At 41.2% G+C, this 18,341-nt stretch overlaps 1 protein-coding gene across 4 annotated transcripts in view; it reads right to left on the reverse strand.

Annotated features, from left to right (window-relative positions):
* The window catches only part of DNAH11 (dynein axonemal heavy chain 11), a 149,016-nt gene that overhangs the window by 105,468 nt on the left and 25,207 nt on the right, over window positions 1–18,341 (reverse strand). For all 4 annotated transcript variants that reach the window (XM_081164247.1, XM_081164246.1, XM_081164248.1 and 1 more), the window contains 15 exons: window positions 17,482–17,586; window positions 16,746–17,141; window positions 16,079–16,411; window positions 15,676–15,930; window positions 15,398–15,567; window positions 14,678–14,900; window positions 12,783–12,899; window positions 12,574–12,660; window positions 11,591–11,749; window positions 7,493–7,576; window positions 6,836–6,994; window positions 5,708–5,830; window positions 4,051–4,173; window positions 3,392–3,616; window positions 1,595–1,686 (listed from right to left, as the gene is read on the reverse strand). In XM_081164247.1, the coding sequence (XP_081020373.1) occupies window positions 1,595–1,686; window positions 3,392–3,616; window positions 4,051–4,173; window positions 5,708–5,830; window positions 6,836–6,994; window positions 7,493–7,576; window positions 11,591–11,749; window positions 12,574–12,660; window positions 12,783–12,899; window positions 14,678–14,900; window positions 15,398–15,567; window positions 15,676–15,930; window positions 16,079–16,411; window positions 16,746–17,141; window positions 17,482–17,586 (2,651 nt within the window). The remainder of the gene's footprint in view (window positions 1–1,594; window positions 1,687–3,391; window positions 3,617–4,050; window positions 4,174–5,707; window positions 5,831–6,835; window positions 6,995–7,492; window positions 7,577–11,590; window positions 11,750–12,573; window positions 12,661–12,782; window positions 12,900–14,677; window positions 14,901–15,397; window positions 15,568–15,675; window positions 15,931–16,078; window positions 16,412–16,745; window positions 17,142–17,481; window positions 17,587–18,341) is intronic.

Here is an 18,341-nt window from a genome sequence, read left to right on the forward strand (position 1 = left end):
CCCTATCGTTTGCTTTGATGAGTACACATAGCTCCTGCTGGCTTCTCCATTTACTTCAGTAGATTGGGCAGTTCTGTATACATCTGTTAACATGAACAAACCTGCCACATCCAACTAGAGTCTAGAATTGCTCTTACTGTTAATTAATGGAATGGCATTTGTTCAGCCTTTGTGGTGTTCCTAATTAGGAATGCTGAATTCAAATGCCCAAATAACATAATTAGGGTCATTAAAATGCACAGACATTTAAACAACTTTGAAAAACTGGTCTTACCAAACACCAGCATATAAATACAGTGGTACCCCGCAAGACGAACGCCTCGCGAGACGAAAAACTCGCAAAACGAAAGGTTTTTTCGTTTTCGAGTTGCCTCGCAAGACGAATTTCCCTATGGGCTTGCTTCGCAAAACGAAGCTTGCCCCGGGGACAGTGGGTCTTCTCTTTTGAAGCAAGGGGCTGCGGGGAGATAGTGATCTCCCTGCAGCCCCTTGCTGCAAAAGACGTCCGGGGGAAGCGGGGAAGAAGCGCTTCGCTTCCCGCTGCCCCCGGACCTCTTCTGAAGCAAGGGGCTGGGGGGAGATAGCGATCTCCCTGCAGCCCCTTGCTGCAAAAGACGTCCGGGGGAAGCGGGGAAGCGAAGCGCTTCGCTTCCCGCTGCCCCCGACCTCTTCTGAAGCAAGGGGCTGCAGGGAGATCGCTTCTCCCGGTGCTCCGAAGCCGGGCGGGGGGCAGGGGACACCTCCCGCCGCCACGGGGACACCTTTTGAAGGCAGGCGGGGGGGGGAGCAAAGACTTTCGCCCCCCGCCCGCCTTCAGAAGAGGTCCAGGACCTCTTCTGAAGGCTGGCGGGGGGCAAAAGTCTTTGTCCCCCCTGCCTGCCTTCCCAGGGGCTTTTAAATCGCCCCGGACAGCGGAGAAGTCCTCCGCTGTCCGGGGCGATTTTGAAATGCCGCCCGCCAGCATTTTAAGATCGCCCGGACAGCGGAGAAATCCTCCGCTGTCCCGGGGTTTTTTAAAATGCTGAGGGTGGGAAGAAAAGCCCTTGTCGCCCCCCCCCCAGCCTTCAGAAGAGGTCCGGGGACAGACTGTCCCCGGACCTGGTCTGAAGGCGGTTTCCCTAGGAACGCATTAATTGATTTTCAATGCATTCCTATGGGAAACCGTGCATCGCAAGACGAAAAAACCGCAAGACGAAGAGACTTGCGGAACGAATTAATTTCGTCTTGCGAGGCACCACTGTACTGTATTTACATGAATCTAATGCGCCATCGAATCTAATGCAAACCTCAATTTTCAAAACCTTAAAACCAAAAAAGTATTTGCTGGGGAATGAGTACCATTGTAGTTTTCTATTCCCAATTAAAGGTCAGCAGTTAGCCAGTATTATTTTTCTTTCAGATTATCATTCCATCACTGTTTGTAGCACACTGCTTAATATTGTTAAACATTATAAATGCATGTTTAAATTTTTTTTAGTAATCTAAAACAGGATGAATCCCAAAGCAAACTATACAGACCATCTATTCAGCAATCCTTTGCTGCTGATTATTGTATACTGGAATATATTAGAGAAAACAATTAGCTCAGTTTTACCTGTGTTGCAAATCTTCAAGCTTTTCATATAAATTGGGCTTGGTTGTTGCTTCCAATACATTTTTTGTATTTGCTGAGTCATTCATTAATTCCTGGGTATAGGTGCAGAAACAATCATTTCAATATTTAATGCTCACAAACTTTTCCTTATAATTTTTGTTAAGACAAAAAATGGTTCATTCACATTTTCACAAGCAGTTATCCTAGGTCTGCCATATTTTGAAGGGGGAAAAAGAGGACACATTTGCCGACTTCTACTTTTAACAATGGATCACTGTGATGATTCTCATTTTAAATACCCCTACTATATGTAGGAAGGGACGTGGGTGGCGCTGTGGGTTAAACCACAGAGCCTAGGACTTGCCGATCAGAAAGTCGGTGGTTTGAATCCCTGTGGCGGGGTGAGCTCCCGTTGTTCGGTCCCTGCTCCTGCCAACCTAGCAGTTCGAAAGCACGTCAAAGTGCAAGTAGATAAATAGGTACCGCTCCGGCAGGAAGGTCAACAGCGTTTCCGTGCACTGCTCTGGTTTGCCAGAAGTGACTTAGTCATGCTGGCCACATGACCTGGAAGCTGTATGCCGGCTCCCTCAGCCAATAAAGCAAGATGAGCGCTGCAACCCCAGAGTCGTCCATGACTGGACCTAAAGGTCAGGGTCCCTTTACCTTTACTTTACTATATTAAGGCAATAGAAGCTAATATATAATTATTATACAAACAGGGACCAGGAGAGAAAGAGGCAGTGGGTGAGAGGAGGTGGCAGGCGATGTGTAATGGTCCCTGGGCAGGGCTGAGCTGTACCGGCAAAGGAGGCTCAAGTGGAGGAGGCACCGCTAGGAGAAGGGGGCAGCCTGGCAGGAAGGGAGAAACAAAAAAGAAAACCTGGACATTTTGGCAAATTTAAAAAAATTTCCCAGACAGAAATTATACCCCTGAAAAAGAGGTCGTGTCTTGGAAAAAGAGGACGTATGGCAACCCTAAATCTGCAGATGAAAGTGATGATCAAGAAAGCTCTTTGTTCTTATAGTTTAAAGGTAAAGGGATTCCTGACCATTAGGCCCAGTCATGACCGACTCTGGGGTTGCGGCGCTCATCTCGCTTTACTGGCCGAGGGAGCCGGCATACAGCTTCCAGGTCATGTGGCCAGCATGACTAAGCCACTTCTGGCGAACCAGAGCAACGCACGGAAACGCCGTTGACCTTCCCGCCGGAGCGGAACCTATTTATCTACTTGCACTTTGACGTGCTTTCGAACTGCTAGGTTGGCAGGAGCAGGGACTGAGCAACGGGAGCTCACCCCGTTGCGGGGATTCGAACTCTTATAGTTTAGGGTACCCAAAAGGCTCTCCTAAACTGTGGGGGATGGTGAAGACCCTGCTGGAAGGGTTGGTCTGTGGTATGGCTGACTGAGGAGCAGGGAGATTGCAGGAAAGTGGGCAGAGGCACCAGCTGAGAGTGGAGGGATCCAGCCAACATTCATTTATAATTTTATCTTAGCTTGTAATATATTATTTAGAACAGTCAAGTGACAGTGTGAGAGATCGCTGCCTTCAAACATTCCACCTCCTTCCACACACCAATACCAGTAACTGGGTAATTCTGATTCAAGAATGAATAAATGTCACAGGAGTACCGCATATTTGAAGAGCGGTATAGAAAGATTTAATATATATTACACATCCAATCCTGGGAGCTGGATATTGAGATTTCATTGACATATAAGATTGTAAGAATGTTTTTGCTAAAAAGAAAAGGGGACAATGGAATGGTTGATTTTAATCATGATATTCTTCATTAACCTTGAAATCTGCATCAATGCCATCAAATCGCTTCGAATCTTCAGGAAGCTGGTCTTTGATATCATCTGAGCCAATGAAAATGCTTTCAAGATGAGACCATGTACGTTGAACTTCCATCCAAATGAAAATGACGGCATCTGCCACATTCAGCTTTTTTTGCCAGCCTAAGACTTGTTCAATGAAATACTCAACATATTTACTTTGTAGAATTATTTGCAGCTGAACCTTGAAAAAGAAGAAGAGTGGGAATAAAATTAAAGGATAAATAAAATTACTTAACAGGCATAGGAGTCATAGCTACAAAAGTTTTACAAAAAAAATCTTGTGCAAGCTATTATTACAGTAAATCACAGCAAACGACATTTTCAAACCTTGCAAATGGACAGCATATTATTAAATGATTCCATACTATCTAGGAAAAAAAGAGAGAGACCAAGGACCTGTAATTTTGCTAACTCCTACACAGACAGGAATTTTTGTTAAAACCGTATACAGTCAAGGACACGTATAATTTCACAGACTTAACATCTGGGACAGCTAAGATTCACTGTAAATACAGATTCTGGAAACAGTGCCTTAGGTTTAGTCCAATTATAAAAACACATTAGTAATTCAGCAACAAGCACATTTACTATTTACATTAGCAAATAACATCTTACTTGGTTGTTGTCTAAAGTCTCAAAAAGCTGTTCATCAGTTTTCAACAACGGAATACTGGTCCTGTAATGCTCTTCATACGAAAACTCCATGGTGGCCCATATTTGACTGATTTCTATGAGAATCTGGTTAACACATTAGAACATGGGTTTGAAATATATTTAAATCAAGTGTTATTACCCAATCAATTACACAGTTCTTCTATGCTGCCCAAATCCATCTAAAGTCGTACCATTTTCTTATTGGCTGTGGTGAGATTTCATGTACTCCTTAGGTTGGGGTGTGGAAACCTGTGGCCTCCAGATGGACTACAACTCTCATCCTCCTCGAGCAGTGGTCCTGTTGGCTGTCGCTCATGGAGGTTGTAGTCTAACAACATCAGGAAGGTCACAGGTTTCCCACCTCGCCTCAGGTCATGGACATATTACTTTAAATCCTTACATAAATCCACACATTTTGGGTCAAATATAGCCAGAAGAGAAAAGTAGGGATGGTGAAGTTTTTCACATTCTGCACATTTGATTCACCCTGCCTGCATTCCCCTCCTCCTGAATTCACTTGAACTAGGATACTATCTAAAATTAATTCTGGATTTGGAAAATGTACAGTGTGGCTAAGCTTTCATTCATTTTCACAATTCTAGCTTTGTACATTATCAGGGCAAATGTGCATTGATAAAATGCCAAAAAACATTGAAACGAGCAGGCTCAATATGATTGAATCATAGAATCATAGAATCATAGAGTTGGAAGAGACCACAAGGGCCATCGAGTCCAACCCCCTGCCAAGCATTACTGCACTGTGACTCTTTTGGGGATTCAGTGTGTACTTGTGCATACTGATAAAACACTGCAAATGTGCAATCTCCATCCAATCACATCTAGACTCTTTGTGAATGGTGTTTTATTTAGTTGTGCTCCTGCATATTGTTCAAGACTTGATGTTATCTGATTAAGATTGCTTTTCTGCAATGTTTTATCAGTAAAAATGAGCATGCAAAAATAATGATGCAATCATAAATATACAAGCACAGCAAGGTTGCTTTTTTTTACAGGTAATAGAGGACCCCTGAACAGTTAAGTCCAGTCGAATTAGACTATGGGGTGCGGTGCTCATCTCTGCTTTCAGGCCGAGGGAGCTGGCATTTGTCCACAGACAGCTTTCTGGGTCATTTGGCCAGCATGATGCTTCTGATGCAATGGGACACTGGGACAGAAGCTAGAGCATATAGAAACGCCATTTACCTTCCTACCGCAGTGGTACCTATTTATCTACTCACACTGGTATGCTTTCAAACTGCTAGGTTGGCAGAAGCTGGGACAGAGCAATGTGAGCTCACCCTGTCGCATGGATTCGAACTGCCAACCTTACGATCAGCAAGCTTAAGAGGCTCAGTGGTTTAAACCACAGAGTCATCTGCTGTGTTTTACAGTGTTTTATCATTGCATACATGAACATTCTTTGGAGGGAAAAGAAAGACAAAAATAAATTTAAAGGTACTGAAAAAGTAAATAAACTCTGACTATACCTTACTCTGTACAAAAATTAGGGAAAGAAGGAAAGCCAACAATGGTGGATCAGTTCTGCTTTGAAAACAAGAATAGGTAATTCAAAATTCCAAAATCCAAGGAGAAATTTGGAGGAGAAAAGCAGACTAACCTTTTCAGTCCCAAGTTCTTTCACTGCTTTGTCAACAATGTTCCGGACATCATCTTCCACTTTATGCAGCTTCAATGACAGCAGGTCTGCTAATGTTGTCTCTTCGGTTATTGAAAAATGAAGCTGCAAAGTAGCAACAGGCTTTCAACACATGCTTCAGTTTTGCCTGTTTATCTTTTAATGAGTGAATTACTCAAAACAACTTATGAAGCTCACATCTCTACATGGGCAAGGTGTGAGAGTCCAAATGTATCATTTCCCCCCAGTAAATGGTATATAAATTTTATGTAATAAATAAAATACAATTATTTGTTATAGGGGGAAAAACAGATAAAGAACAAGCTTTTTGATTTGAGAAAGGAGAAGTCAGGCTATGACTACAGTGGTGGATGACCTACATAACTATCAGTCATACTCAAGAGTAGACCTACTGAAATCAACTCTGATTAAGGGTTGGGAATCACCCTTAATTTGTGAGATCAATATTGAGACAGAATTTGGAAATAATACATTTATGCAATATGTACCCATGGAGGTAAATCATGGGAAGCGATGATGTTTTGACCTTCAGCCTTCTCCTGTTCTGTTCTTATTGCTCATAGAGCTTGTGAAGGAGAAAGACCTGGTGGATTGTGTTCCATTTTGAAGTATGAACTACTAACATTCAAAAAGAAAAGGGAGTCTCCTGACTAAAGTCCTGAAGCTGCTATACAAAGTCCGTGAGCTGGCTGCATTGGAGTTTTATGAACTGTTTCTGAGAATCATAAGTGCAGACATAGAAATCATGGGAATCACCACTGTGCTGACTACCTGGCTGAAGTGATGCTGCGTGCACCAGGTTGGGGGCAAGGGAGTGCAATGCGGGTCAAGGGCAGGTGAAGCACCAGGTTGTCAGTGTCTAAGTGCATGCGGAACTGTGCCTGTCACTACTGGCAACCCAAAGCTACCCCAACCCTGTGCTGCCCCGGCCCCATCCCAGTGGGCAGTTGTGCCACCACAGTGTGTAAGGCAATGAAAAGCATGCCACCTCCCACGCCACAACTGAGTGGTGGGAGGATGAGTGAAGCAATATTTATGACACAAGAGCCAAGAGATCTTTGCAAAGGAATTTTAAAAAACGATACTTACACCTATTGCATCCATCAGCTGATACCAGTGTCTGTCTCTCATTGCTGGGTTCTGCAACTCGCTTACAATCCTCAGTGATGTCAACAGGTTCTTTATGGTTAACTCCAGATTCATATACACATTCCAGGAGCGGACTTCTTTATCCAACGACCACATCTCCTAAGGAAAAGCATCGCAACAATGTTATGACAATGTTGCATCACAACACTGGGTCACACAGCATTTGGTATCATTATTTAATATCACTGGTAAAATATTAAAAGCAGCAAAAAAGTGTTGTGGCACCATAAAGACTTAGCAGATTTATTTATGACATATGCTTTTATTGCTATTGTTGTAATCATGTTGCCAGAATTGGGTTTTTACTTTTAAACACCACCTAGAGAGAAATAATGCAAATTCTATCTGCTTCTAGCATCTTGCTTTATGCTAGTTCTCTGTGTAGATCTAACGTGATATGTTGTGTCAGGAAAAGTAAAAGCGACAGCATCATTTTATACTTTCCATGCATCAGAGACCTAAGCTTGAGTCGAAAAAGAGTGTGAAGGTTGAAAGAATTGATACTTTGGGAAAAGAACAAACTCTGCATGGGCAGGGGGAAAAGGAAGCTAAAGAAGCCAAAGAAACGGTGGAAATATGAGAAGCTATGGGACTTGCTTTGGCAAATCTTCTGAGTTCTGTATCCATCTGCTCCATACTGATTTCTTTCCAATGGCTTTTTGTCCAATCATTAATGCTGCTCTGAAACAGGAGAAACAGAGAGAAATGTCAATGACATTTGGTAGAGACAAGTTTCTGCAAGGAAACAAAATGATAGTTGAGGTAGGGCAGATTACAGGTTGCTGTTTTTGTTAAGTGCTTTACTTTTAAGGTGTATACCGCCATCAACACAGAAACTAGCGAAACAAGCCAGAGGAATGTGTGCAGGGTAATGAATTAGGGTAACTAGTGGCACTGCTCAAGTGCTTTACCCCTGCTATCACCAAGAGAGCTTGCAGGTAGAAGGAAGTGCTGGTTTGATCCCTCCGGCATTGTAGCACCATCAAGGTAGATGACCAGGAGTTAATGAAACCACCAATCCAGGAGGACTTCAGTCACACAAGTTACCTAACTTAGCCCTACAACAGCACTAGAGAACCTCTAGCCTGCCAGCCTAATTTGGCTTGCAATGCTGCTTCCATACCCCAAGCCACACTTGCCAGATGTGGGGCAGATAAAGATGCAGCTGCAAATTCTGGCCTGTTTCCCAGACAGTACTGCCCATCCCTGCTTAATTCTACTTGACTCTGTTCTGTGAATAGGCAGAGGCAAAGTTAATAAATAATAATAATAATAATAATAATAATAATAATAATAATAATAATAATAATTTATTACTTATGCCCGACCCATTTATACCCCACTCTGGGCAGCTTCCAACAAAATATTAAAATACAGTAATCCATCAAACATTAAAAGCTTCCCTAAACAGGGCTGCCTTCAGATGTCTTCTAAAAGTCTGGTAGTTCTCTTTGATATCTGGTGGGAGGGCATTCCACAGGGCGGGTGCCACTACCGAGAAGGCCCTCTGCCTGGTTCCCTGTAACTTGGCTTCTTGCAGTGAGGGAACCGCCAGAAGGCCCTCGGTGCTGGACCTCAGTGTCCGGGTAGAACGATGGGGGTGGAGATGCTCCTTCAGGTATACTGAACCGAGGCCGTTTAGGGCTTCTTCTTTTTTTAAAGATTTTTATTGGTTTTTCACAATTTATATAAACACAAAACAATACAAACAAACAAACACATAAATAAACATGTATAATTTCAGATCCTTTTTTTCTTAAACCTTACTTCAGCGACTTCCCCGTACCTTCCCTTTCTGCATCCCAATTTCCAAATTTGTTTCAGCAAATCCTCACCCTTAAATTTATCTAATTTTCACCTTGTTCTTTTCTTTTACTTAATCTTCTACAGCCGTAATCCCAATTTTTCTAAAACCTCAACATTTTAGCATTCATTAATTTTACAATGTTTCTTAAGATAAATTTTAAATTTCTTCCATTCTTCATCCGCCGTCTCTTTCCCCTGGTCACGGATTCTGCCAGTCATTTCAGCCAATCCCATATAGTCTATCACCTTCATCTGCCATTCTTCCAGAGTGGGTAGATCCTGTGTCTTCCAATACTTTGCAATGAGAATTCTTGCTGCTGTAGTAGCATATATAAAAAAGGTCCTATCTTTCTTTGGCACCAATTGGCCAACAATGCCCAAGAGAAAGGCTTCTGGTTTCTTGGGGAAAGTACATTTAAGTACCTTTTTCATTTCATTATATATCATTTCCCAGAAAGCCTTAATCCTCGGGCACGTCCACCAAAGGTGATAAAAAGTACCTTCAGTTTCTTTACATTTCCAACACTTATTATCAGACAAGTGGTAGATTTTTGCTAGCTTGACTGGGGTCATGTACCACTTGTAAATCATTTTCATAATATTCTCTCTTCAGGCATTACATGCCGTAAATTTTATGCCGGTGGTCCACAACTGTTCCCAGTCAGCAAACATGATGTTATGACCAATGTCTTGTGCCCACTTAATCATAGCTGATTTAACTGTTTCATCTTGTGTATTCCATTTCAGCAACAAGTTATACATTCTTGACAAATTCTTAGCATTGGGTTCTAACAGTTCTGTTTCTAGTTTTGATTTCTCCACCTGGAAGCCAATTTTCCTGTCCTGAGGCCGTTTAGGGCTTTAAAGGTCAGCACCAACACTTTGAATTCCAGGCACTTTGCCAGCCATTCCCCTAGTTGGAAAGGCTCCCGGGACTGCTACAAGAAATTGAGCCTTTAGCATCATTGGCCCAGTCTTGTGGAAAACTCGGTCAATGTGAGATTCAGCAGGCGCCTTCCATTTCAACCTTTAAATGCATGCTGAAAACTTCTCTTTTCCAATAGGGTTTATTCAGGCAATTAGGAATGCATCTTTCCACAACAGTTTGCTGATTTTAACATTTCCATATGACTTATATTGTATGATTGTATGTACAGAAGTTGTAAACCACTGATTTCTTCACCCATGGCAAGCAGTATATAAATATTTTTTATAAATAATAAACCTTCAATGTGGCAGCTATTATTTATTTATTGTCTTCCTCATATACATATCATGGTAACGTACAAAGCGACTAAAAGTTTGTTTAAAACAACCCCCAAAATCAATAGAATGGGAATGTTTTCAGAGAAGTGTTCCTTCATGTGCATTCTGAGGTTGTTCAAACTTCAGACCTATAAAAAGTGCACCAACTTCCCTCTTGTCCTTTGAGATTCATTCACACTGGTACACGTTTTGCGCCGAGTTTACATTTGCTGGACTATTTTAAGGCATTGCATGTTCGAATGACTTCTGTCTAACTAAGAAATAAACACAAAAACCCATCAAGGAAAGGGTTAGCCTAAAAATCTTCTTCTTTGTATTTTTTTTTAAAAATTGAAGTAAATGTTATTTCTCCCCTCAATATTCTTTTTAAAAAATTAAGATTTCTTAGTTTACAAAAATACGTGCATTGTTCTGCTGCAGAAAACAGTAACCAATTTTGTAATATAGAATTGCAAGTACAGTGGTACCTTGGGTTAAGAATTTAATTTGTTCCAGAGGTCCGTTCTTAACCTGAAACTGTTCCTAACCTGAGGTACCACTTTAGCTAATGGGGCCTCCCACTGCCACCGTGATGCCGCCACTTGATTTTTGTTCTCACCCTGAAGCAAAATTCTTAACCCGAGGTACTATTTCTGGGTTAGCAGAGTCTGTAACCTGAAGCGCATGTATCCTGAAGCACCTGTAACCCGAGGTACCACTGTACATATTTTTTTAACTGTTAATTTTAATTTTCTTTAAGCATTTGTTTTTAACTCCTTTTGTTTATAATTTTAATATTTCTTAGTGGTTTTAGTGCAATGAGGTGGTATATAAATTCTGCTAAGTAAGTATGTGGCAAGGCATAGCAATTCATGTACTGTACTAGCCACCAAAATGTCAGGCCGGTGCTCCCTCATTCTCTTTCTGATTTGTTGCGGAGGGTTTTCTCTATCATTTCCTCATCTCTTCCATTTTGATTCCATAGGTTTGAGTCCACAGCTGAACTCTTGTAGCCTTGCATTATAATAAAATGAGTAGTAGTAGTAGTAGTAGTAGTAGTAGTAGTAATACATTATTTATACCACTCCCATCTGGCTGGGTTTCCCCAGCCACTCTGGGCGGCTCCCAACCGAATATTAAAAATAGAATCAAACATTAGAAACTTCCCTAAACAGGGCTGCCTTCAGATGTCTTCTAAAAATCAAATAAAAATAAATAGAAGAAGAAGAAGAAGAAGAGTTTGGATTTGATATCCCGCCTTTCACTCCCTTTTAAGGAGTCTCAAAGCGGCTCACAATCTCCTTTCCCTTCCTCCCCCACAACAAACACTCTGTGAGGTGAGTGGGGCTGAGAGACTTCAAAGAAGTGTGACTGGCCCAAGGTCACCCAGCAGCTGCATGTGGAGGAGCGGAGACGCGAACCCGGTTCCCCAGATTACGAGACTACCGCTCTTAACCACTACACCACACTGGCTCTGTGCTGATTCTTTTTTTTAAGGTCTTAGAATTACTTTGAGGGAAGAACATTTTTTTACTTTTCAAAAGCCATGACAACACTGCCACTCTTTCAAAAAAAAAAATTCAGTTCCACACAACTGCCAGTGGCGCAATGCTCTTTTGAAACAAACAAACAAAAAACGCTTACTGTGACATAAATGTTAATATCCCACACTCCCTTCAGCAACTTTATTTCCTTCCGACATTGTTTCACTTGTTTGTAATCGGGAATGACCACTTCAAAAAGACTGGCAGATTCCTGGATGTGTAACATTTCTTCTTCCAGTGCTTCCAGTTCCTGATTTGCCTTAGAGATGTAACACACAAGTTAAGTTTGGTTAAAATCCAATCAGGATAACAGACAAAAGGTGGATTTTACAATACTTTTTGTAGGAATAGTGCATGTTTTATTTTCATTTTTGATATGCCAAAAGACAGACATGGACCAATACTTCAGCTAGCATAAATCACACTCACTTCAGTAGCACTGATTTCTATCACCTGAACCTCTCCTCCTCAAGATTTATACATTTACATCCATACAATGGCACATACAAACACCAAAGATTTGAGCATACATGCACTATATTCAATAGCAGGTAGGCTTGTAGCAGTACTATTTCAAAAAAAAAAATGCCTATTTTTATTTTATTATGTTGATCACTTAAATATAAATTGGTTACAAACTCTTTGTTCCAAAGACAGGAAGCACAAACCCACCCACCACAGCTTTGCCCAAGCCCTTCTGAAGCATCAATTCATGGCATGCTTTCTTCATCCACCTGGACATAGAAAACTTTTGTTCTTTTTAATAGTTCAGGACTGCAGCTCTCGTCTGTGAACTGCATACAAATATGAAGTGGAGGAGAACAACATTTCATTTGACACAAATGTTACTGAGCTATTTTTCAAAATCTGTGAGCATTTTTAAAATGTGCATGTGCTGTTTTCTAAAATGTTAAGGCTGCTCTAAAAGAAAACAAGTGTGCACATTAAATTCAGCACTTAAATGTCAAGCTTCACGCACACAAAAACATGTCAAATACAAATTGTACAATATGTAAATAGAGATCTCTGTTTTATAATGAATGATTACCAGCATAACATGCGCCTCTGAGATTTCTCCATTACCTTATCAAGAAGAGCATATGGGTTTTGGGCATCAAAGCGAAAGGGAGCATACACTCTAAATCTCTCTCTGAATCCTATCTGCTTCCCCTGATGAAAGAAACGCAGGCAATAAATTTTGTGAACAATCTTGTCCTCATAAAAACACCATGTGTATACACACACACACACACACACAAATTCTAAAACACACACACATCCTTTTAGCTTACATCAAAAGCAGCACATTTCTTTCTGAAAAGGGTAACCTCAGAAGTCAGGAGAGGGGCCACTTCATGCTTTATAGACACTGCGAGTTTTTTGGTGGCATTCCATCTTTCAGGCATTTCCTGAAGAACAAAGACAAATTGATGTCGTGAGAGTTTCTGGATACTTCATACTGCAGGACAGTTTTGTCAGGCACATTCTGCAAACTGTAGGAGCTGTTCTTTCATGAGTCACTCTGGAAGAGCTAGGATACTTCCCCACAACTATTTAGGATGGTGGGTATATATATAAAACTGCCTGGCTCAAATTCAACTACAATTAATGCTACTCTCAACTTTTCAACACAAGTGAAAACCAGTTCGTGACACTTTTCAATGCATTAAGTGGCAAAGATGGGTGGTTTTTGCCAAAAATGTCAACTTATCTCTGTAGCCGTAGGAAAAGGGAAAGACCCAAACACTATATTCTTTAGAAGTCTCATAAGTCACTGATGTAAAATCCTAGAGCTGTTGACTGAGAAAACAGAAATCCAGAGTCACTGTGTTCCCAAAATAACTACAGTGGTGCCCCGCAAGACGAACGCCTCACGAGACAAAAAACTCGCAAGACAAAAGGTTTTTTCGTTTTCGAGTTGCTTCGCAAGACGAATTTCCCTATGGGCTTGCTTCGCAAAACGAAGCTTGCCCTGCAAGCTCCGGGGATAGCGGGGAAGCGCAGCGCGTCTTCCCCGCTGTCCCCGGACCTCTTTTGAAGCAAGGGGCGGCGGGGAGAAGATCGCTTCTCCCCATTGCCAGCCCCGCAATCTCCGGGGACAGAGGGGAAGGCGCGCACGCCTTCCCCTCTCTCCCCGGGCCCCTTTTGAACCAAGGGGCGGCAACGGGGAGAAGCGATCTTCTCCCCTCCGCCCCTTGCTTCAAAAGAGGGGACAGAGGGGAAGGCGCGCGCCTTCCCCTCTCTCCCTGGACCCATTTTGAACCAAGGGGCGGCAATGGGGAGAAGCGATCTTCTCCCCTCCGCCCCTTGCTTCAAAAGGGGACAGAGCGGCGCTTCCCCTCTGTCCCCAGACGGTCTCCATAGGAACGCATTGATTGATTTTCAATGCATTCCTATGGGAAACCGTGCTTCGCAAGACGAAAAAATCGCAAGAAGAAAAAACTTGCGGAACGAATTAATTTCGTCTTGCGAGGCACCACTGTAGTTATATAGTTCTTTAACTCTTGACCCGTATATTTCATTCTTTTCATATATTTCAGTGATCAATTCCAACTTTCTTCCAGATACATGTCACCCGTTTCGGCATCTGAACCAGCTCTCTTTAGGTCGCCAAGTTGTCTGAACCAGAATTTAGCTACAAAAAACCCAAAAGCTTCTAACCTTGTAGTTGGAATCAGATACAGGGTGAGTCCTTTAAAAGAGGCCCTGTGGATATAGAGTACACATGTTCCACGGTGCCTCTTTTAAAAGACTCCCCCCTGTATAAATTAGTACAGAGTAGCCTAATTTAAGTTCAATGGCTTCACTTTTGTTTTTCATTCTTGTCACCACACTTATTTACACAATGCAAAAAAATAATGCAAAAACTTGGGAGGAAGAATAGACAGTGTCTGCCATGAAGTTCTCCATACCAAACCCTACCGAAATGAACGAGAAACAAAAGAGCTGTCATGCAGTTTCCATTCATTTTAATAACCTTTAGTGTACAGGAAAAAAATCATGTGTATGTATGTGTACACACATGTATAACACATCCTTGACCTCTTAATACTGGAGGGAGCAATGTGGTGTGAAGAGAAAGCTTCATTATAATTATTTCTTTTCTGGAAATGAGAGATGGTTGTTCAGCGATGATCTTCACAGACAGATAGAATTATGGAATATTACATTCCTGAATGTACAGTACCTCTACTTGAACATAAACATGATCTGGCATCTTCTGTCCGTAGCTTTCCAATAGCATAATTGTATCTTTTAAAGGCTCAAAAAGCTCATCAGTAGCTGCCTGTCTGTTTCTCACAGCCAGGAGGTGAACCATAACATCTATGAGTCCATCATAATCTCCTTCCTTTAGCTCTTTTTGGAGCCCAACATCAGTCATTTTAATGAATTCTTCTAGATCAGCAAGGCTATGAAAAAACAACAACGGATTTTCAATACTAGAATCTTTTTCTGATATATGTACACAGTGAATGAGCACTGAGAATGATAACCATTGGACTGCTGCTGTTTAGACTATGATTTCAAATTTTCTTGGAAACAGGTAGGTTAAGCTATCCTTACTGAAAAGCAATGGAAAGGAGCAGAGGAATAGGTCTCTTTTGCTTCTTTCATCCTTCTCAGTATCTGCTCCTAGGCTGGGCTAGGAAAAAATCCTGCAGAATTACTGCCAGCCAGTGTACACGGTACTGAGTTAAATGGACTACTTGTCTAACTCAATATAAGGCAGCTTCCTCTATTCCTATCACGGGAAAAGTGGGTTTGGGGTGAGTGCTGTTCCTCTGACCTCATTTCTACTGCTCCCCTGTGAATTTTCAAAGGTCTCAACTTGTCACTTTTGAATAAAAGAGAAGAATAGATCAATAAATCATAACTATTATTTTACCCAAAAAAATACAATTCGTACCTGTCAATGACAAATCTTAAAAGGTATTCCTTGAACATCCAGCTCCACTTCTTAATAATATTTAGCAAACTAATTTTGAAAGGTTTCATGTCCAGTTTAAGCCAGCCTTCAAATATCCTGAAGTCTTCAAATTTTCTCATTTGAATGTAAAGATTCTCATAGATGTCAATCTACAACAGATAAGCATGTATAACAAGGATAAAAGATTTAAACTCTCTCTTTTTAAGCTGAAAGGGACTCTGAATATATAAATACATGCAGGTATTCCACTTCCTTACCTGCTCTTTGAATTGCTCAGTTATTGGGCATTGATCAGGGATGCCAATGTCAGCACGGGTTTCTGTTTCTTCGGGATTCAACACGCGACTGTAGAACAGAAATTGTTTCATAAATTCTGATCGGTCATCCACCCATAGATACGCGTACGTTTCAAGAGAGTTTTTGAAGTCCACAGTTTTGGTTATAACATCTGCCACTCTCTCCATAACTCTTTGCCTGGTCTCAGACAGCTCTGGGATGCTGTCCATGTCATTCTAAAGCCAAAAAAATAAAGGGGAGGGGAGTTATTTCAATGACTGTACTACTGTTCCTCTATATGTGAACAACACATATATTATTTTAATCAGTGCATTGTATCTTCCTTCTATTTTTTTGTGGGGGGGGATTAGTAATTACCATTACCTGGTAATGTTGTATTCCCAGATGTTTTGCCACTCTCTTCACTTGGGCAGATATTTTGAAAACGTTGCTTAAAAGTTCATCTATTAAATCATAAAAGCCATCAGCAGCTTCCTTGTCCAGTGAAGGTTTGAATTCAATTTCTGGGATACTTAGGATCATTTGAAGCTGGAATAACGGAGCTGGCTTCAATGTTTTCTCTGTGTTTTCCAAGAAGAAATTTAAATTGTGCATTATGGCATTAAAAAGGCCATCAATTATGATGTCATCAATGAACTCCAGGTAAATTTTCCAGTAATCTGAATCCAGGTCTGCTTTAAAGAGCATGGAGTTTTCCTAAAAACACACATCCCAAAACAGGCACTTTCAATTCTACTGTTGAGACAAATTTCATTTATTTTTTTTAAAAAAACATAACTGGGTAACTATCAGATCCACATGGGAATTAAAGCTATGTGTAGAAAATTAGCACCAAAATGGGTTTATAAATGAATCTGATAATAGTGTGCATGTTAAAGGACCTGAAATATCAAACCACCATTTTATTACTATCAGTTAACATCCGTACTTGAATATGTATTTTGCAGTGGGTTGAAAATATGTGAGTGCATGTTGCATATATCAAATTTCATACTCGTCTCATATCATGGTGACTTGTTCCAGATATTACCTCTGTAAGCCTGTGAATCCTGCAGCCATCTTCTTGGAATAGCATGAATCTCTTAGTAAGTCTATCTTCTTTGTCTTCCAAGTTCAACAAAGCATCTTTTCTATTGTCCTTTCTAGAAAAGAGGGGTTGCTCCATCCAATGCTTCATAATTTCCTGAATGGCCTTAATATTGTCCTTTGACCTTTGAAGTCTCTGCTCTAAGTCATGAACCATAGCTTTCACAAACTCAATGTACTCCCAGCAGTTCTCTTCCTGCCATGTGAATATTTCTTCTGCTTCCATTAGCTGATCATCAATGTTCCTCAGCTCACTTTCAATGAGAGGGTATTCTACTTCCAAAACAGTCTGTTTAACCTTGTTATACCACTGGACCACGAGTTCAAGGTTCCCTATATACTGTTTGTGTAGAAAACAACAGAATGTTCAAATCTCTACCATGAAAACACTATGACCCCCAACCTAACAATTAGCTCAAATCCAAATGTCCCCAAATCATGGGTCACTTAGCCATGTGGGTCAACCACCTGACTAACTAGATCCATAGAATGGAGGCTCCAGCTAGACTTCCATAACCAGAATGCCTTTGTTGAGAAGGCCCTCTGGAGTGTTTAAGGTTGAATTGTCCAGGCTTTTCAGTTTACATTCAATTGTGAGGAAGAAAATGTCATCTGTACTAAGGAGAATCTGCAGAACATGCCACATGCAGGCAAAACTGAAGATTCTTAAAAACACATACCTTAGCAAATGTCCCCCTTTTCTTGTATAACTCCAGTGCTGAATGTGGAATATCGGATCGATCCAAAAACAAGAGATATTTCACATCTCTTAAAATAGCCACCAGCTGCAAAGAACAATACACAATATAATCTTTCATAAGATTAAGGAGCGACACTTTCCAAGGTTCTACAGTGGTGCCCCGCAAGACGAAATTAATTCGTTCCGCAATTTTTGCCGTCTAACGAATTTTTCTTCTTGCGAAGCACGGTTTAAACGGTTTAACAAAGTCGCAAGACGTTTTCGTCTTGCGAAGCAAGCCCATAGGGGAATTCGTCTTGCGAGGCAAATCGCGAATGAAAAAACCTTTCGTCTAGCGAGTTTTTTGTCTTGCGAGGCATTCGTCTTGCGGGGCACCACTGTAGTTTCACAGAAGGAAGCACTTTTGAGGAAAAAAAATCCTTGATTACAATGTAACCAAATACAGTGGTATCTTGGTTCCCAAACAGGTTAGCTGATGAACAAATCGGCTCCCAAACGCCACAAACCTGGAAGTAAGTGTTCTGGTTTGCAAACGTTTTTCAGAAGCCGAACGTCCGTTTTGGCTGTTGGCATTGTTTCCGGGGCCAATCAGCCAATCAGAAGCCATGCCTTGGTTTTCGAACATTTTGGAAGTTGAACGGACTTCCAGAACAGATTGAGTTTGAGAACCAAGGTACCACTGTAGATGATAAATGGGGAACTTCAAGCCCATCAAATGTTGCTGAACTATAATTCCATTGGAACTTCTAGGCATTGCCAGTCACCATGAATGAAGGGAGTGGTAGTTCAGTAACATCTGGAGGACCAAAGTTTCCCATGCTTGAAGTAAATCCTGCTGTT

Source organism: Podarcis bocagei (genome assembly GCF_964188305.1).
Source record: "Podarcis bocagei genome assembly, chromosome: 12".
Lineage (NCBI taxonomy): Eukaryota > Metazoa > Chordata > Lepidosauria > Squamata > Lacertidae > Podarcis > Podarcis bocagei.